This window comes from Elgaria multicarinata, chromosome 3, assembly GCF_023053635.1.
Source record: "Elgaria multicarinata webbii isolate HBS135686 ecotype San Diego chromosome 3, rElgMul1.1.pri, whole genome shotgun sequence".
NCBI lineage: Eukaryota > Metazoa > Chordata > Lepidosauria > Squamata > Anguidae > Elgaria > Elgaria multicarinata.
Genome location: NC_086173.1, coordinates 108945299 through 108966894, shown reverse-complemented (window position 1 = coordinate 108966894; position 21596 = coordinate 108945299). Strand labels below are relative to the sequence as shown.

Sequence of the window (21596 nt, the reverse complement as noted above, 5' to 3'; positions counted from 1 at the left end):
TGGTAGCACTAAGCCCAGGCAGGGTTGGTGCTGGCCTGAAGGTAAGATCTTGCACTGGTACTAACATCCTAACGACAGATCCAGAGGGAGGGAAAATGTTTTTGTAAGCAGTTACAGCATGTCTTTTTATTTATTTTTAAGGCTTGTGGCGCCAGTAAACAAATTCTAGGACATACGTACATCTGTGCATATGTACATCCTCTAATAGGATCCTGCAAATATATCAATACAAATATTTAGGGGCAGGGTATCAGGCAGACATAAACAGTTAAGCTTGATTAACCATACTTTGAGTTAATTGATTTGGCTTGATCAGCTAAGCATAGCTTGAGAAAGTCAGAAACACTAAGATAATGGCACATTATTATTATTATTATTATTATTATTATTATTATTATTATTAATTTCCTGCCTTTTCCCCAAAACTGGGACTCAAGGTGGCTTTACAAATTAAAACATGTACAGTTAAAACAAATAGAGATATACCACTCCACCAAGGGTTGTCCAATAAGCAGAAATTGAGACAAGTAGACATGCATATGTTTTAAAACTAGATTTTGACTGAATCAATTTTGAAATTTATCTTATAGCCCTTGATATACTAGTTCAATTTGTTAAATATGTCATTATAAACAGAAGGAAAGAACTTATTTCCAATATAAGAGAGGAATTTCCACAAGATGGTGCTATAATCTTGAGGGGGAAATGCATCATATCCAGACATAGAGTGTTTTCAGAACTGTGGCTATGAGTATACTTTTAAGCCTGGAAGCTTTCCCTACCAGTAGAAAGGGGCACAGGTGTTAAGATAACTGAACTATATTATTGTTAGTTCTGAGAGCTCACTGACCCTTTGAAAAGAGTTACACAGATATTGTATATACAGGTTGACAATAAAGATTGATTTTAAAACAAGAACAAGAGTTGAGATAGCCTTTGGTTTTTCAATTTGGTATCTTGAAATCTCCAAATACTGTTAATGTTTACAGCATTAAGAGCTATCAATTTGTATGTGCTCCTATATAACTTAAAATTTCACTTTCCCATACATTTATCAGGATATATTTTTTTTCTATTCTTTGCATATTTTGGATGATTGTAGAAACTTATATTTTAATACTTTCTGCTGTAGGCTGCATTTTTCTTAACATGTGCACTGCAATTACATTCACTCCAGACCCACTAATGTTGAGGGGGTTACTCTTCAATAACCAATTTGTGGATTGCAGCTTACGGCTTGAATTCTGAGATGCTTGTTTGCAAAATGGTATTATGTACAACTCTGGAAAAAAACCTGCACCCATGTGGCAAAGCCATCAGATATGAAACAAAGACACATTCACTTCCATGCTAAGAGACGTGGCAGCAGGCAGATTTTAACTAGTCCTGTGCTAGGTTACATGGTGTTAAGATTGCATTTTCTGTTCACAGGAATCTCTTCTAACAATTTACATGTGCAGGGCCCTTCCTACCCCCAATATGCACACTTGGAACAGATATTCTGTGTGTGTAAGGAGTCACTTAGGGCACAATCCTATACATGACTACTTGCTTCCAGGTAAACATTTATAGAATTTCAGCCTTCTATGTGTAGAACCACTTAGAGGTATTTTAAAATATGGACAACGGTATATAAAATCTATTAAATGAATAATAATAAACGAATGGGATATTTGTTTCTTTTCTTGTAGGGAGACATGAATGTTTTTGAAGTAAATACCAGCAGTCTCTCCATTGGAAAGATGTTACATAATAAAGTGCATAACAGCAAAATCTACTTTCACTTAAATTGTAAAATATGTACATGTATATTGTTAATTTCCAGAGCAATAAGCATACACAAATATTTAGGCTTGATTTATTAAGGAAAATCATGGAGATGTTGCCATTGATTAATGATAAACTTATTTATTCTCTAACTAAGCGTGTAGATTAAAACTATTCCTGACAGATATTAAAGATATTTTCCATATGTTTTGGATTTCTGAGAAGGGAGTCACCTTAACTTTTTAAAATGTTAATATCTTTTTACAGGTTTATAGTCATTTTCACTGCTCTAACCTCTTACCCAACACTTCCTTCTATGTGCTTGCAAAAATTAAAAAGCAACCATTTTTGTATTATTCTTTTTAGAGGGTTCCCCTCATTTTTTAGGGAAATTCCAAACTGCTCCCACATTTGGATTCTGTAATGCTGAACCTTAGGGATTTATCAGAATTCCATTTGTGGGGAGTGAAAACTGGTGGATTTCATTCCATTTCCTCCTGCTGGTGTCGATTCGATCCACCAGCAGGGTGTTTTTTTATGGTGGCAATTTGCGCAAATTGGATGTTTTAGAGGGGGGGATCTTGACATTTGCAGAAATGGGGTTGCATTTGTTTTTGGTTTTTTAAATCCCCCCAGGTCTATCACAAGTGTGCAAGAGTGCACTCCACTTTGATGCTCCCCTTGTCAGCTGAAACATACAAGGAAATTGACAAGGCAAGACTACATATATGGAATAGCTGAATCTGTGATTTGCACACTTGCAAACCCCCTGTGGGGAGAATTAAAAACACACACCTCATTTGAACAATTTCAAGATATAACCCCCTCCAATCCAATTTGCGTAAATTACCATTAGGGTAAATGGTGAGAGGCAATTTTTTTCCAGAATTGGAAAAAAAACCCTGCTACAGTCCACCACTGCTTGCCGGAATGTAAACCCTGCTCAAACAGAATGGAATTCCCAGTGCCGCCCATCCCTAGCTGTATCCCACTTCTCCCTGCAGTGAAAAGCCAAATGAAAAACATCTGTTGAAAAATATCAGTGTTGCAAAATGGGCCAGAAATTTGCTTCCTTCAGAATAAAAATGTGCAAACTTTTGTGTGATCTCATCTGGATTTTTTTTTAGATTCTTCTTCTTCTTCTTCTTCTTCTTCTTCTTCTTCTTCTTCTTCTTCTTCTTCTTCATCATCATCATCATCATCATCATCATCATCATCATGCAGTTATTTAGGATAACGTAATTTGGTATAGATGAGAAAAATGTTTTGCTAGCAAAATACTGTCAGGTGTAGTTGATTTCCATCCACCTAAGTTGAACCATCATTCTTTATCAATTCTTTTATATGCTGATGATGCTGTGCTGTTATCTCTAACCAGTATTGGGTTAAGACACTTAATGAGGGCTTTGCATTTATATTGTAATCAAGAGCTACTAACAATTAATTATTCAAAGACCAAGGTGGTGGTCTTTGGCAGGAGGAAAGGCCGGCCTTGTACTGAGTAGGTAGATTTATTAGGAAATTGTTTGAGAATGTCAGATGTCTCTGCAAGCTTATCTCTGTAAGAAGTTCCCATGGGATCTAGCTTGCTTACTCCCTGTTGCAACCTTGAAGCTGCTAGTGTTCTGGGAACTTGAGAGTGTTTGGAAAGGAGGAGGCCACTCTTAGAAGCTGTCACTCAGATTGTAGCATCACCTTAGTGGATGGAGCAGTTCTGCACTGTTGGCACATGGGCATAGGTTACAGGTCAGAGGACCTGTCTGTCAAGTGGCTTTGAATAGGCCTTAAATGCTGGTGCAAAGATAAAAAAAGCTTTGCTAGGTTTCATCTCTTGACACAAGGCCTGCTTGGGATTCCATCTCCGGTTGGGACTTTGAAAGCACTCTGCACATGGACACCTTGCTATTTGGACTTTGGATATCTAAGAACTGTAAGGCTTTTCAAAGACTCGGTCTTGCATTTGCTGTGGATTGTCTGCGTGTGGGACTCATGTGGCAAGGGAGCTTCCCCAGACCTAACGTTACATGCAGGAGAGTTCCTGGGCCTGAAACGTTACCTTCCCTGTGGTCATGGTAACCAGGGTCTGTTCAGTTGTGGCAGGCTGTGACTGACTGGTGCGTGACTTATCTTCTCTGCCCGGCTCTGGTGGTTCAGCGCATACCCCTCCCTGGGATTTTGTTTTACGCTGTGGCCATGTCCCTTGAGCTGCTAGCATATGCGGCGTCTGGAGAAGCTCAAATGAGATGGTGGCTAACCCTAAACCCCCACCCCAAGTGATTGCCATAAGTATTGTATCAGAAAAGGAGCCTAAAGCTTTCTAACTATTGTTCAGCTTTAAGTGTGTTTTGGAGACAATGTAACCATTACATTATTTACTGTGTGATTTCCTCAATAGTGTCTTGTGTCAGCTTGCCAGCACATGTGAATGCCAGAGGGAACAGGCATGAACACTACAAATACTACCTATATTTTGGTCCATTTGGCAATTCCTTTGAAGTCCCTTTACAAAGTTTACTTACAGTAGATTTTTCATGGTATGTGGCTATGAAACTGAAAGAATTTTGTGTTCTCTTTCAAGTGGTACAGTATGAAACAGAAGCATAACTGCAATCCCAATTCTGTGGGATTGTAGTTTTTTACTCAAAGGATATGATGATATTTTTAAAAGAAAAACCAGTCATACTTTTCCAAGAACAGGCCAATTTGAGGTGTACCACAAATTTGTTTTCAAATTGTTTACCTGCTATGGGTTCTTCCAATATATATAATTTATCTTAGAAACTTGCATCAAATAATTTGAACCCATTACTATTATTTGGCAGCAACCATGGGCATAATCAATTTCTCAGTTGCTTGTCTGGCAGCTACTATGGACAAAATCAATTTCTCAGTTGCTCATTCAAAGAAAAGTGGGATATCCACCAGTGTTCACAGGACTAGTTGAGTCTCAGGGCTTACAGTCAAATCACTCTGACTGTAAGAGTGATTACAAGAGTGATTACAAGAGCGATCACTAGGGCAGGATCGTCCAGAGGTTAATTCTCCTTCAAATTTGCCCACAACCTCCAGTTCATTAGGATGATGGATCGCAATGATCATTTGAGGTGGCAGCTAATGTGGGAAAGCATACACCAAGGATTAAAAAAAACCTGACTTGTCATAGCAATATATCGTAAAATGAGGGCTGACCAGTTCACCCCTTAACTTTTAAGTTTTCCAGGAAGCAATAAGCTGCAATCTCACCATCAAAGCATTCAATGACTCAAAGCAAAACCAAAACAAAAAGACAACACTAACCATCTCAAATGACCTTTTGAATCTACTCTAAAATGTGAAGCAAGAGTGAACAAGGTGCACACATATCAGAAGAGCCTGTTAGAAAGAAATGGCTCAGCAAAACAGATGCCTCCAGATGGAGAAAATTAAAAACAACCATAAAACATAGTCAGCAGTAAATGTTTCCCCCAAGTAGCAAATGAAACCTGAGGGAAAATCCTGTTGTGAACCCAATACCATGTTGAGTTAGGGCAGGTCTATGTGTTATGTTTGCAAATGCAAAAGGCATGGAAACAGCCTCTGCATGATAACCACAGAGCAACCATCATACCATTTCTATGTCAGTGGACAGCCATCTAAAGGTATGGCTCATGGTGGGCTGGAGATGTTCTACATTATGGGGGCATTCCAATTCTAGTAGTCTCCATGTGACAAGCGTAACATGGAAATGTAGAAACACCCTTAAGCATGAATCAAAACCAGTCTATGGAGCTATTCCGTAAGAAAGTTGTTCAACCTGCATATTGGAGTCAGTTTCATAATCGAAGTCTCCACTGAAACACGTTAGACATGCATTTTAGCCATGGACAACCTGCTCTTTCTTCAGTTCTCTTTTCACCTAAAGGTAAATTACCACCCAGTAGGAACCTGCATGCTGATTAAGATCCTCTGATCAGATCCTGCTCCTTTTACCCTTATTATGTGAGGTGAAAACATCAACAGCGAGGAACATTTACTGAAATTGATCTGAGGCCTAATCTACAGCAAGTGGGATATTGCACTATGAAAGCGGTATATAAAAGGCAGGAGCCACATCATCAAGATATAGCACTATGAAAGTGGTATGAAAGCGGTATATGGTATGTGTCACTGGGCCTCAACAGTTGTCAGTGCACTTTAATACCACTATAAAGCAGTAGTGTGGCTCCTGCCTTTTATATACCGCTTTCATAGTGGAATATTCTGCTTGGTGTAGATTAGGCCTGAGTCTCTGGGATGATCTCCCTTATGGCTTTCAACGGGGACTGCAACTCTCAACTATTCTGGGTAGCTTGTGAAGGCTGCCTTGAACAGATGTCTGTGTTTGGTATTAGCTGCTAAGTTTTACTATTTTTGTATGTTTAATTATATAATTACACTGTTTACTACATTTTGATATAAACTGCCTGGACCTTGGTAAATGCGACATATGCATATTTTAAATAAATAAAATGAAAAGTACCAGAATCATATAGAAACATAAGAAGCTGCCTTATACCACTGTCAGACCATTGGTCCATCTAGCCCAGTATTGTCAACACTGGCCCTCAAGGGTTTCAGGCAATTTTTCCAGCCCGACCTGGAGAAGCCAGGGATTGAACTTGGGCCCTCCTGCATGCAAAGAAGATCCTTCTATCACTAAGTCACAGCCCCTCCCACAGCCCAGCAGCATAAAGTTGCTAGACATCAGCCTTAGCAGTGCCTTAAGGAAGTGAGTAGAAAAGAAATGCCTTGAAGCAAACCGGAGATAAGATGGTTGATTCAGATGGAATAGTCCTAGCTAAATGTGTAACAACACACACACACACACACACACACAATATCCTGAAACTTACTTTTAATGCCATTGCTCTGCCAAAAGCAACGTCCCAACTTATTTTTTTCAGATCTCTATTTGGATATTTTAAATATATGATGTTGAAATTCTGGTCCAACGAATCATCCAGGCACACCCCTTTGCATTGCTCGGTTTTTTCTTCTAATAATGATTCAACATCTACTGTGTGTATGTGAGAGAGAGGGCATCAGCATTCCTTACCAGAGGCTGCTGAGTGGCAGTTGGTTTCTGCGGGGATGGTGTAGGTGTTTTAGATAATATTTGGTTCATTCTGCTTACAACAAGTTCAGTTATAAGCTGTTTGTCTTCAACCTGATGTTCACCAATCAAAGGCATTGCAGAATCCATAACCTAGAAGACACAAAAGCTGGTTAAGCTGAGAAACATTATTTTAATGATTTTCTATGTTCTGTCACAGCCAATATTATCCATCCTGAGGTTCAGAGATGACAGCGTTATAAATAAAGGACACTGCCAAGCATTTTAAAAATCTTCCATCCAAAATTTGGGCAATTTTGATTATTATGGAAGGTGAGGAAATTTGTGATGGTGTCTCAATTTTTGTTTTGTTTTTTAACATGGGAAGGAAGCTGAACTAGAGTATATAAAAATTGATCTGGTTCACACATAATGCCGGTTCATGGGTTGCTTAACCCATGAATTGTGGGGCTGCCTCCCGTGTGCTTGTCACTTCTGCTTTGCATCTGGTTTCATCAATAACCCAAGAACATCCTATTCCTGGGCTGCTTGATGCAACTTGTGAACCCGGAACTCTGGCTTGTTGAAGGACAACAACAAACCATGGGTTCAAACTCTGGGTTGTTTGTCCAGCAACAACCCAGAGATCCAGGTTCACATATCTCATCAAACATGGGGTGTTCTGAGTTGTTGATGAAACCAGATGCGAAGTAGAGAGCAGGTGGGAGGCAGCGTGCGTGCAGCCCCAACTGACTATGGGTTGTTGAACTCACAGTTAGTCATTACATATGAAACGGACCATTGTTTCTTCCTTGCAGGATTTGAACTGTTCCTTGGTAGAATATCTCTCTCAAGAAGAATGATGTGGGGTGCCCTGATCGAGCTCCCTTTCCTCTGTTCTGCCCTTTAGTTCCCTCACTAAAGAGGAGATCATGAATAATGCAAATATGGCTCGTGCATAGTGAATCCCCCTCCAAAATTTGCATGTGGTGTGGCCCTGCCCTTTCCTCATGTGGTTGATTGGCCATCTCATGCTTACCTCAGAAATCTGCTGTGTGAGTTCTCCAAAATAATATACCAAGGGGTGATTTTTTTTTAAAAATGTGAAGTTTCTAAAAAGTTAATCGTTTGTTGTAAAAATGTCAACTCGCCCCTTATTAACAAATTCACTCTTGGCCTGATGATGAGTCAAAGAATTTTATGACATGCCACATTTCTCCATAAACCTAAAGTGGTTTTAATGGTGAAGCATCAGAAACAGCTTTTCCCTCCCCGCTCCATGTGGAACATTATTTGCTTATCTTTTCCACTAGAGGAAGTACCAGGGGCACAGAAAGCTTACTGGAATGTGCCTTTGGTTCAGGCCCTATGATCCTGGAAGCTGATGGTATCACAGAAGAAATAAAGAATAAACTGGACAAAAAACCAGGCTCCACATCTTGTTACGTTACACCAGCAACTGTCCAGGCTGTTACATGAATACAGCAGGATATACATCAAGCAAAATGCTCCCAAGGGCAAATCAATCCATCGTTTTAGTTATTACATTTCTAATGTAAAGCATGAGTGTAAAACGAAGTGTGTGGGTCAGAGGCAAAGTTCAGAATGGTGACAATTATGCACCATCCTAATGCTCTTTTTGGCCACAACGCAGGCTTTAGCTAGACCTACCGTTTAATCCAGGACGGAGGAGGGAAGATCTCGTGTTGTGTTTAACGCGAGATCTCTCCTCTGTTTACATGTGAGGCGCGACGACCTCAGGGAGAGAGGCGTCGCGCCTGCCATTTTATTTTTTATTTTTAAAGAGGACGGAGCGCACGAACGCTCGGGTGCTGAAGGTAGTTTTTTTTAAATTTAACTTAATTTCCCCGCTCCCCCCACCCTACCCCCAATGGGCGCAGCTCCTGGCTCTGCACGAGGAATCATGTGGAGCTGGGTCAAACCGCAGCAACAGGCCACACATTCTGCGGTCTCGGGCTCAGCCCGGGACGGCGGAAAAAGCGGGCCCAAAGGGGAGGGCTCTATCCCGGAGCAAGAGAGGGATGATCCCTCCCTGATTCCAGGATCCCCTGTGCGTCATGTGGACGCACAGGGATGATCCTGGGGTTCGCCCCGTGATAAAGCCCTGTCTAGCTAAGGCCAAAGGCAGCTCTGTTGATAAAAACCTACATATTTAAATTGGAGAGCAAGTGACCTAATAGAATTTCAGCGGACCTGCAGTTCTCTATAATGCCACTGCCCAAGTTTTATTGCATACAATTTCCTTTAACTTAATATATTCCTTGCAGCCTATTTGTTTCTATTTATACTGATTTCATGCTGGACAAATGAGCAAGAGTTTTCTTTAGCTTTTCTGATCAAATCTTTTTGCCACTGCTGCCCCACAGTGACTCTGAGTTATCCATGGTAACAAAAGCTTTGATGCCAGATAATAGGGCTAGAATTGTATAACTAGTCTGCTAGCAGTTTAATGCTTTCTAAAATGATCATTTGAACAAACTAGTCTTCTCTTCTGTGTCTCATTGCGATAATTTACAGCCTCACCGTTCCCATAAAACATTTCCCTGAAGAAACAGCTGTAATTTTAAAAGGTAGGGTTTTTTTCCTGCAGTTGTCATTAGAAGTATATTCTTAAGGTTCATCTTCAATAATGACTGTTCAACCTGTTTGCTTTTGTCTTTCAACTTGGGACCTATCATACCTACCTTCATAAAATTATTTTTCACCACCTGTGAGGGTGTTATATTAGAATTAATTCAGATTACCATTCTTCTCTCACTTCAAAGTATAAGTTTGACATGCAACACAAGAGAAACTTAGGCAATGGGCTTAAACTGAACAAAATTCTCTGTGGGATTCAGGCTATTGTGTTGTATGAACAATATGGAAATTAATTTTATTTATTTATTTATTTATTTAAGGATTTTTATGCCGCCATTCAGCCAAAAAAGGCTCTCATGGCGGCTTACAAAAGTATTTCTTGACAAATAATAAATAAATTATTATTTCTAATAATCAAATTATTAGATTGGTCTGCTTATTATAATTATGGGCAAATGTATTACTATTATTATTATTATTATTATTATTATTATCATTGGTAAAAAACTTCTTTAAAAAGCAGCATAGGGTCCATCCCCTGGCTGGTTTTATGTCTTAAAAAAACATAATGGGAAATCTAAACCCAGATCTCTCGCATTATATATAGTTTGGTACTCAACCCTTTATCTCAGAGTATTCCCCAAAAGCTAATTAGATTATCACAGGGAATTTATTAGAGAATCTCAACCTAAACAATAAATGCACTTACTCAAAAACAAGTTCAATGAGAGTTGCTTCCCAGTATACTGTACATGTCGACAAAATTTATCTATGGAATTCAATTAGTTTTACCTCTACTATCATCTGCTTAAGGCTGGGTTTGATCATAATTAAAATCACAACATCCCTTATTCATAAAAATGAAGTTATAAACCAGAAAAACATTTAAAGAAAAAACAGCTAATGCAATACCCATCCCAAATTCATTCAGTTTTCAATGCATTTCTAAACAGAAAGGCCTTGTAGGCTCCTCCAAAAACCAGGAAAGATGAGTTTTGGCAGACCTCATGCAGGAGATCTTATTTGGTTGGGGGAGGGGTGGGATATATGGGAAGAAACAGTCCTGGCATCATGCAGCTCCCAAGCCATGAAGGAGGTCTGTAAACGATAGAACATCTTAAACTGATCTAAGTATACACAGTGCAACCTCTGCGGAATATGACTGCCTATGCTCCCACCTTCTCAGCAGTTGTGAAAGCCACCTTCTTTAGTGGCCTTCACAACTGCTGGCACTCTGTTAATCTTTTCAGAGCTAAGCAGGCTACAGTGTTCCAATCAATCACATTGTGACAAGTATTATCCTCTGGCAACCCTGGCTCAGACTCTACCATAACAACGACATTCCAGTTGGATTGATCTGAACAATTTTATAAGCACAGTACAGAGAAAAATTGTCCCAAAGGGCCCTAGATGACACTGAATCTTCAGGCCTAACCCTTGGGCATTTAAACTATTCAACACCCTAAACAGCATTACTGGGCATAATTCAGCAATGGTGATAAGAAAATGATTTCTTTGCCACTCCACCAGACCCTATGGGATGCTCGGTCACATTTCAGGTGGATCTTCCACCAGATATGCTCCAGTTATCTCTCTAGCTCTTTGTAGTTAACAACTATGTAATAGAATATTCAGCAGCTACCTAGGTCAGTATAAAATGTTTGCTTTATATAGTGATACGAGAAATCATTGACCCAGGACAGTCCCTTTATTTTTGAATGTAGAGCACACGAAATTTTAAAGTCCAAAACATCTTGGGACCCAATTATCTAAAGGAGTAGACCTCTCTATATATCAGTCTGCCCATTTCTTAAGGAGAAGCTTTTCTTCAAGTATATTCAACACATTAAGGCCCCGTTCAGAAGACACCTTAAACCATGGCTTTAACCATGGTGAATAAAGAAAAAGGTCTTATTTGCCATGGTTAAAGCTGTGGTTTAAGGTGTCTTCTGAACACGGCCTGGCTTTCTGTCTTAATCACCATGGTTAAAGCCATGGTTTAAGGTGTCTTCTGAACAGGCCCTATATGGCCTTAGCTAGACCTAAGGTTTATCCCAGGATTGTCCCGGGGTCATCCCTGTTCATGTAAATGACACACAGGATATCCTGGGAGCAGGCAGGGACGATCCTGGGATAAACCTTAGGTCTAGCTAAGGCCATAGTCAACAAGGGAGAGAGCCTTCTCTGTTATGGCACCTCAATTGTGGAACATCCTCTACACAGAGCTGCAACTGAGCCATGCTGACATTGCAATCTTTCTGGAACTTGTGTGTACTGTATGTGTGTGTGTGTGTGTGTTTACAGAAACACTACTTGTTTCTATGATGTACTGCTTCTTTGGCCAACAAAAATGTCTAACTTTTGCTATGTAATGTATACTCTTTCTGTAAGGCTGTGTGAAAGCCTAAAAAAGTTAGGATAAATTATGTTGACTGATGAAATCATCCTTTTGGAACAAGACTTTAATGTGGCAAAGAAGCCACATGGGAAATAGTAGGTGGTATATTATTTCAATTGGTCAGCCACGCTTGAACGATAGAGTTGAAATTAGAAAGTGGTGAGCTACCATGCTAACCAGCAGACTGGAAATCTACTGTATTCTCTTTTCTCTTGGCTTCACCACAAATGAAGAACAGACAAAACATCAAAACAATTTCATTTCCTCCAGGCTGAATGACACGGACTACACTGGGTGATGAAGGGCATACTACACTGCAGCATAAATGCACTATTGCAGCAAACCATGCTCTTGTTTTACCACAAAGTTTTGATGCAGAATTCTAGTTATATATGAGAACTAAAAATCTATTTTCTTTATCTTCCTTTTAATTTTTTTCTTAAGCAGAGATGACAAAAATCAATGTTCTTTTACAATTTTTTATAACATACACACTTCAAAAAATTTAACTGATTTTCCATTAAAAATGTACAAAGCAGTGAAGAACAAAATAAAACAGGCAAAACAACAACAGCAATAACATGTAAAATCTTTAAAACTATAAATATGAAAGCATGAACAATCCATACCATTAAGATCACATAAAGACTTAATTCAAGACCAAATATCAGCAATCCTAGATGGAAAAAGTCCTACAATTCCCAGCATCCCCATCCAGGCATACTTGCTGGGGCATGCTGGGAATTGTAGTACTTTTTTCTGTCTAAACATCTATAGGATTGCAAGCCAACAGTGCAATCTTAAACAATGTGTACCCAGGACTACACCCCACTGAGTTCAATGGGACTTATTCCCAGTTAACTGTCTACAGGATTGCAGTAGTGGGCCTCCCTAACACGTATGTTCTATAGCTTTTTGTCAATGCAGAGAAAGCTTCCCATGCATGTTTGCAGACTGTGGTTCTCAGGAGTGTGAAACTCTAAGCATGTCCTTCTGAACAAACGTTAATTATCAGGAAAGTTCATATGGCCACAAGATGAACAGTGGAAAGCAAGATGAACAGTACCCACAAGAATCTCCTATATTTGGACTTAAACATACTTCCAACAGGGATATGCTCTGAATAAACTCCTTGCAGTTGATCACAAGTCCACCTTCCTTATCCACCAAGGCCTAGGCTGATGCTGTACTGTATCTATCTAGAATTTGCTGAGCTAGAAGGAGCCCTCCATCATTATTCTGCCATGTCTTTGTATTACACACTGGACTGGCACACTCATCCATAAGTCAGTCATGTTTCATTAATATACAACAGCTGGAGGGCATGGAGCTCACCAAAAATGATACTCAATGTTTCTTGGTCTGGGAAGAGGACCAGACGGGCAATGGTAATTAACTATCTGAGCTTTGTTTTACTCTCTCTCTTTCAATTAGCCTACTCAATTAAGCCATTGCAAAGTAAAAGTGCTGCTAAGTGAAAATAATGTTCTTAAGTTTGAAGAGCATATCCTACTACTGTGTGAACTGGTTTTCTATCACTGGCATAGGTGTGAAAAAGTTATGCTTTCTAAGTATGAACTCACGAAACAATTACGAGAGTGGAAGCTTATGCGATTCATTTGTAAAAACCTCCTCCTGTTTTCACAGCCTGTCTCTTGTGTAATTGGTGCTTAGCATTTGAACGTTCAAACTAGGGGTGAAAGAAACAGAAACTATAAATAAATAGCTTATGGGTGACACAGAGTAATAGCTTGGCTTTCTTGCTTTTAATCTAAGAGTTGCATCTTCTGGCTAAGCGTATTTAATAGTCTCCTTACTTCTCTATGGGATTTTGACTTAAGGCTTCTTTTTGTTCCAAGAAGAAAGAAAGAAGTTCTTAATTATCTGGCTATGAAATGGTTATTCTTTTCAGCACCAGGCAAAAACATTTTTATTTACACAGACATTTAAACTTTTAACTTGTAAATTTTAAATGCTTTTCTGATTTTAGCTCTTGTTTTATTATTGTTCGTATTCAGTTATGCATCATCCTGGAATCCTAAACTGGATGAAGGGTAGTATATAAATGTTTAAGATAAATAAATAAAACAATTCTCAACTGTCAATAGACTCTATAGCAGGGAGTGGGGGCAACATGCAGATTGTGGGCCATATTTGACACCCCCCCCCACAGACACCCAGTGGAATCTCCCCAAAAATGTTTCCAAAAAAAATTTCAAGCAAAATTTGACTTTTTTGGCACTTTGTAGCAGCTCTGGATGCCATTTTGCTTTCTTACCCTGCCCCCATACAACTGTGTTTCTGTCAACCGTGGATGTATTTGTGCAGCCCACGTGGGTTGTGTGAAAATGGCCCCATACCTTATCAAGTTGCCCACCCCTGTTCTATAGTGAAGTTTGTGCATATGATTCTCTGGCCATACTTAGTTCCAATAAAAAGGAAAGTGAACGTGTAGGAGGCCCAATAACATGACAGAACAGAGACTTATCTTTGCTGGTACCCTGAAACATAGGGAGCTCAGGAGAAGTGACAGAAGTGGTAATGATGAGAGTATAGTGACAGAAGCACAATCTGCAGGCTTCCACAAATCTTTGAGAAGATTCACAAGTCCTCGCCTTTCCGTCTGAACTACTGCCTGGTATCTCAATATCAGTTGTTGGGATACAGTCTACTAGCATTCAAGAAAGCTATGAAGATTGATCTCTTCCGGCAGGCCTATCCAATGGAATTTTAAGATGTTTTAAAAATGTTTTTAGGATTTTTTAAGGATGTTTTTAACAATGTATACTATGTTTTAATTAAGTATTATGTATTTTATCATTTATTGTTGTTTCTTGCCTCGATCAGAACGGAGAGGCGGGCAAGAAATAAATTTATGATGATGATGATGATGATGTCTTGAAGTCCTGCTTTTGGGTATCCTTGGAGCTTCTAGCTAGCTACTGTTGGAAATAAGATTTTGGACAAATACAAAGGCTCTTCTATTGTTCTTACATTTTCTCCTTCCTTCAGCTTGCTTCCCCTTACTTCAACCCATAACCTTCCTGTTGTTCTCTTTCTAATTCCAATGGGTATACAACCCATAACCAAGATAGTACATCTATTCCCCTCTGGCCTGACCCACAAAACCTGGAAACAACCATTTATCTGTTTTGAGGAGGGGTACCCTCCATTTAGCCACAAAACAGCCACCAATGTGGGTTACCATAGTTTAAAACAGGATACAAAACTTCAAACAAAAATCAAATTACCCCCCCCCCCCACACACACACAAAGAGCCAATAAAAGAGCTAGTTGCAGCTGTACAGCTTTCAAAATGTCCAATAAATCCCAGGCCCTCTGCAACAAACAAGTCATTACAGACTTCCTGAACAAAGATCATGAACAAAGTACAGCATTCCATATGGAGGGTGCCATAAGAGAGAATGGCCTGCTTCTCATTGTCTTCAGCTGAACCACAGATAGCTGAGAACTTCAGGTCATGGCCTCATCATACATTCTAGAACCAAAAAGAGCACTGAGACACGCACGCACCCCCCCACTTCCCCAAACTTACTGTTTTCTTTCTGTCTTTCTTTCCAAACAATTTTGCAGGACATTTTCCCTCTAGCTGCTCCCAACATCTGCTTTGCCCTCATCTCAGCCTGGAAAACCATGTAGAGTTGCAATAGGAAGTGGAAAAGAATAATGTTCTTCTCACTCTCCTCTCCTCTCAATATACTTTTGGTAGCTGAGTGTGTTTGCTGAAGAAGATAGTGTGAGGGAGGCGCACAGAAGCTTCACAGATGCTGGGGAGGTCTTTATAGGTGCCATTGTGTCAGCAGGTGCAGCAGTTAAACCACAGTGTTAATAGAATTGGCCTTCCTAAACTCTTCTCCCTGCTGCAGCCCCAGTGCCCCACTGAAAAGGTGATGCAGAGGGATGGAGAACCCTCTAGAATGGTGCAGGATATGGTGTCAAGACTGGAGATGGACAGAGAGTCAGTGAAAACTGCAAACCTCCTTTTGTGTGAATAAATGTAACTTTCTGCTCCCACTCGACACCCCCCCCCCCTTGATTCCTAGATAAGTCTACATCCTAGGGCACACTGATTTTCCACAATTCAAATGCATCCTGATTGCTAAATAACACAAGGTGGTTGCATTTTGTCTGGATTAGAGAATATTTGTTTATCCCACAAACCACGAAAGTCAGATGTTCAACTGTTGAGTAGCATACTCTAATATATAGGGAATAAGATATATATTGTCTGTAAAGAGGATATATTATTATATTCTTAATTTCCTATTTTTATGTAAAGATGTAATTTTCTTGGGAAATGGCTACCTATAAATCTTGCACCAAAGCAATAATGGCGAGTTCATTTAGCAAGGAAAGCTGAAGGATTAGGAAAATATGACACAAGTATTTTGATCCTCAGCCTGAGAATATATACTCAGAAGCAAAATTACACCACCTCATGATACAGTTGTGCTTTCCCACAAGCAGTGCCATTTGCTGGGATATCTGGCTTTGCTTGATTATTTAAGTGTGTTCCAGAATGCTCTGCACACTCTGAATCACCTATCCAAAAAAAGCTAAGTGGAAACAGAGATTATCTCAACAACAACAGCAAGAGCAGCAACGAGCTAACTGGAAAAAAGGCAGTCATCATACCTCAAAAATATAATCTTTCCCATCCTTGCCATGAACTGCTTTGACAGCACAGATGTCCAATCCTCCAAACATCTCAGAGCAGCTGTCAATCCAAACCTTGTACCTGGAATGTGAAGAGAAGCTCCCATTAGTCTGAAGAACGATAATACAGATCTAGCTATATAGCTTGGATTGAGACTGCATTCCATATGACTCCTCCCACCTCACATATTTTAAAGGAAGTAGCCTAAAATATTTTTACATATATGAATGGTCAGATGCAGCAACGGGAACACATGTATTCTTGGCATTACGTTTTAAAAAATCATTACCAGGAAGATGTGTGGTTCTGTCAACTCAAACATATCCTCCAAATAACTATGGCCATAGTTGTATGTGTGTGTTGCTTTTTTGTTTTGTTTCCTTTGGTGTGAGTGTGTGTTTCTCTCTAAGCATCACTGGTTTGCCTTCTGTGAAATGTGCATTTTGGTATGTTTTGTGGGAACAAATATGTGATTTGGCATTTGAAGCTCAGACCCCATGCCTGCCTTGTACTCATGTTTTTTCTACACAAAGCTGCCTCTCTACACATTCTGCTGCATTTACTTTAAGTTTTGTGGCAGAATTTAGATCCGAGCATTACTCAAGGAGTGTTTCCTTTCCTGCTTTTCCGCTACGTAACTTCTAGGCATTGTGGTATACTGGAATAGCACAAACACACAAATTGAAATGGTGTTTAATTTCTACCATCAGAAATAATACTCCATTTTCCCTGCTCTAAAAAAAAAAAAAACCTTGCCAAAGGTGCTATTTACACAGAGAAGTGAAACTGTCTAAAGAGACCGTAAATAACTGAATAGAGAACAATGAGCGTACAATAAATGATTCATGTAGAAATGTTCTGAGTTTCTTGGACAATTTTGTTTTCTGTGAAATGGATGCTGAAGCAGAAAACTGTGGGTTCAAACGGGTGGTTTTTGTTTTTTGATGCCTGGACTCCTGTCAGGTTTCCTTCATACGCTCTGGCAATCTGACAGACCCCCATCTCTTTATTGGATTTAGGTTCTTGTGCAGGTTACTTTTCTTTTAGGCTCACCAGTTTGCCTTCTTGGAAAGGGGCAATTTGAAAGTGGCCATATCCATAATGACAGCCATTTTAATTCCCAATGTCTCCACTGATCCAAAAAGGTTGGGGACCCCTATATACACTATAGATGTTACTATTTGAATTTTATTCGAGAAGAACGATTTCTCTTTAAAGTAAAAGCTAAATGTATACATTTGTAAAAATGTTGTGGAAAAATATTGATGAAATCTTATGTAATATAAGGATTGTCTTCTTATTTCTTGAACAACTCATTTCTGAGGCTTTTTCTTTTTGGATGCATGCCAAATTCAACATCTGTAAAAGTGCTGACTGCAGTGATTGAGTTTATTTGTTTATAAACCGTTCTCGCTATAAAGTGCTATAGTCATTTGAATCTAGGAGAAGTGTTCCTTCTTTTAATGGTAAACCTGGAGAAAAACCAAACCAAACAAAGAAAGCTGTTTTTGAAAAGCCCTTCCTATGAAACTAAAGAAACACTGAGAAGATTTTATTGAAGTCAGTTTTCATATACATACAAAACAGATGGAAAAAGATATTGAGGGTGGAAGGACTGCTATGAACTTAATGGCTGCTACATAAGAGCATGTCTGTGTCACATGTTTTTGAGGGTCAGATGCAACCCAATGCAGATCTAAAGCACGGATTTCCAAAGGTTGCATTCACCAAAGGGGCCACTACCAGGTTCCACCACTTGGGCACTTATCTTTTGCTCTCAAAAGATAAGTGATATGTAGTCTTTTGTCTTCTGTGCTAAATAAAAGCAATCTCAGAGGTCCCTGTATAATTTTCCCTATGGGGTTAAAAGAAGCTGGGAGGAGGGACTTTGAGTGGACAAACTGCAGGAGGGGAAAAGGATTTGACAGCTCCTTCCCCCTCGTCCCACTTTTCACTTAAGCATAAATGCTGATAGATGGTTACGTGCATCTCCCCTGTAACGTCTACTTTGGCTGTATGAAGGGAGTAGGATGGAATTTATTAACTTTATCCATAATAAACCTTCACGATGTGGAGTAATCATCCTCTCAGTTTACAATTTTCTGGGATCTGTGGCTCATTATCTATCTCCTTTTACCCTTCAAGATATGACATGTCTTTGACTTATCCCTGCAATTTCAACAAGTGCAACTGGATGCTTCATAGTTTACAAAATCAAAGATGATTTTTTAAAAGTCTGCTTTAATAAAGTCATGCTTGAAAACTCAGTTGTTTTACCTTCGAGCACAAAACACCTAATTTTATAAGCTGTTAACATGAACAATCTAGGAATCAAATACTGTTAAGTTTCCCATGGATATTTCTCAGAATGTAATAATACAAAGTTAAAATTCTACTTAAAAATTCCTAGTGAAACCATGTCTATTTGAAGACAGGTGCTTATACTACATTTTGTACTCGGGTACACATTCTGAATCAGACAAAGAGCTTTTCTACATGAGGCTGTTAATCAGCTGTATCTACTTTCATTGCAGAATTGAGATCTGAGCACATAAAGAGTGTTTCCTTTCCTGCTTTTCTGCTACATAACCTCTAGGTAGCACTGTGGAATAGTGCAAATACACAAGTGGATCTTTAGATATAGTAGTGAAGCTGGAAGGTCACATCGTCATCCAAAGAACCCTTAAAAAAACAGTGAGTAGGGAGTGACGAGTGCACGATAAATGCCTCATGTCGAAAAGCCCAAAGGGGTACAAACAAGAAAAAAGGAAGGGAGTGGCCTTCGCAATAATTGAGTGTAAGTAAGGACCTATAGGGTATAGCTCAAATTCCTAAAATACTTAGAACGCAAATTATCTTGTGAGATATTTTTGTTAACTCAATGATGTATATTTAACATACATCATTGAGTTATATTTTTACAACAGTCATTATGTCATCAAATCAAGTCAATAGTCCAAATACAATACCAACAGTGCAAAATCAAGGTTCCAATTGCAGTGACAATCCGGAATTAGCTTAGGCTGATATACCAACTGCGCCCTTATCTGGACAGAGATAGCCTAGCTACAGTTATCCATGCTCTGATAACCTCTCGTTTGGATTACTGCAATGCGTTATACATGGGGCTGCCTTTGAAAACGGTCCGGAAGCTTCAGCCCTGTTAGTAAACAGGGCAGCCCGTTTACTAACAGGGACTGGCTGGCGAGATCACATTACGCCAGTCCTTTTACAACTTCATTGGCTGCCAGTCCAGGTCCGGGCCCGATTCAAAGTGCTGGTATTGACATTTAAAGCCCTAAACGGTTTGGGGCCAGGTTATCTGAAGGAACGCCTCCTCCCATATGTACCTGCCCGGACCTTAAGATCATCTACAGGGGCCCTTCTCCATGAGCCCCTGCCAAAGGAAGTGAGGCAGGTGGCTACTAGGAGGAGGGCTTTCTCCGCTGTGGCACCCCGGTTGTGGAATGAGCTCCCCAGAGAGGTCCGCCTGGTGCCTACACTGTACTCCTTTCGTCGCCAGCTGAAGACCTTTTTATTCACTCAGTATTTTAACACTTAATTTTAACTTAAATTTAAATTATACTGTTTTAACTCTGTATTTTAACCTTATATCAATTTTGCTGCGTGGTTTTATCCTGGTTGTGCTTTTTATACTGTATTTTGTATTTGTGTTTTTAACCTGTTGGTTGTTTTACAATGGTTTTAATTTTTGTGAACCGCCCACAGAGCTTCGGCTATTGGGCGATATAAAAATGTAATAAATAAATAAATAAATAAATTACCGTCTTGATTTGTTATTGCAATTGGAACCTTGATTTTGTACAGTTGATATTGTAATTTTGATTTTGTAATTTTGAACCTATAGGTCCTTACTTACACTCGAAAAGCCCAAAGGGTACATATATTGCTTTTTTCGCCTTTTCCAGACAAGGAGACAGACAATCCTTTTCACAGACAATCCTTTTCCAACTGTTGTTTTTTTGTATTTTAAAGGGGAGCAGTAATATATTTTATTTATTTTTTTATTTAAAACATTTGTATCCCGCCCTATATCATTAAGATCTCAGGGCGGCGTACAGATAAAAGCATACAGTATGAAACAATAAATATACACAGCTAAAAAAAAAATTAAACCATGAAAGCCATCTCCCTTGTCCCATCATAGCGTATGTGTTGCGCTGGTGGGATGCGGAGAAGGGCTTCTCCAACAGATCTCAAGGCTCAGGCAAGCATATATAAGGACAGGCGCTCCCTCAAGTATCGAGGTCCCAAGCTGTTTAGGGCTTTAATATATACACTCATATATACTTCACACAGTAAACATGCATATTTTCCATAACTGAGTACAAAATATGGTTGGAGAAACTGTGTGTAGCTGTGTATGAGAGTCTCTTTTTATATGGTCTGATTTTGCATAATCACCTAGCAATAATGTGGATCCTAATTCTGTGATGAGTCTCAGCACATTTTTTTTGGCTTCCCCACACTCTATGCAGAAAGACATGCTGCCGCTTGTTGGCCATGTTTGGCAGCAGGAGGACACACCTGTAAAACCTGTGTTGAACCTCTGTATGAATCTCCACCAAGAGCCCTCTCCAGTCATTCCCCATGGGGGAAGCAGGAAAACAACATTGGACCCAAATCCAACATTTGCACATGGAGCCCAAAGGTCTAAAAAGGGCACCTACGTACATATACCTATATGTTAAAAGGGCCAGCAGGACATACAGTGTTGGGTGGGTGTGTTATGCTCCTTCCTTTTCCATGCATAAATTGTAAATTTGGAGAATGTCAAGAGGACTAAGTTGAATGCAGAATGTCATATCTCAGTGGAAATAAGAGTGAATGTCATGCTGAGAAACATGACATCCTTGGTATCAGGTTGATATTGATTAAAAAAGGGAAGACAGGATATCCATTTAATATAAAGATCTACATGTTATTCACAATCAATGGTGATGGAAAGGAAAAGCTGAAAAGCGTAAAAACTCTTTAATAATTAACCCCCGAGCATCTAGTAATGAAAAAAGGGGCTGGGTTGGCTGTTCCTAATCCATTCAGACTCTGGACTGATGCTA

The 21596-nt window shown here is 39.4% G+C and overlaps 1 protein-coding gene across 1 annotated transcript in view; it reads right to left on the bottom strand.

The window, feature by feature from the left end:
* The window catches only part of SYN2 (synapsin II), a 240503-nt gene that overhangs the window by 16163 nt on the left and 202744 nt on the right, over nucleotides 1–21596 (bottom strand). The window contains exons 9-10 of the mRNA XM_063121222.1: nucleotides 16494–16596; nucleotides 6842–6991 (exon numbers count right to left, since the gene is read on the bottom strand). Of these exons, the coding sequence (XP_062977292.1) occupies nucleotides 6842–6991; nucleotides 16494–16596 (253 nt within the window). The remainder of the gene's footprint in view (nucleotides 1–6841; nucleotides 6992–16493; nucleotides 16597–21596) is intronic.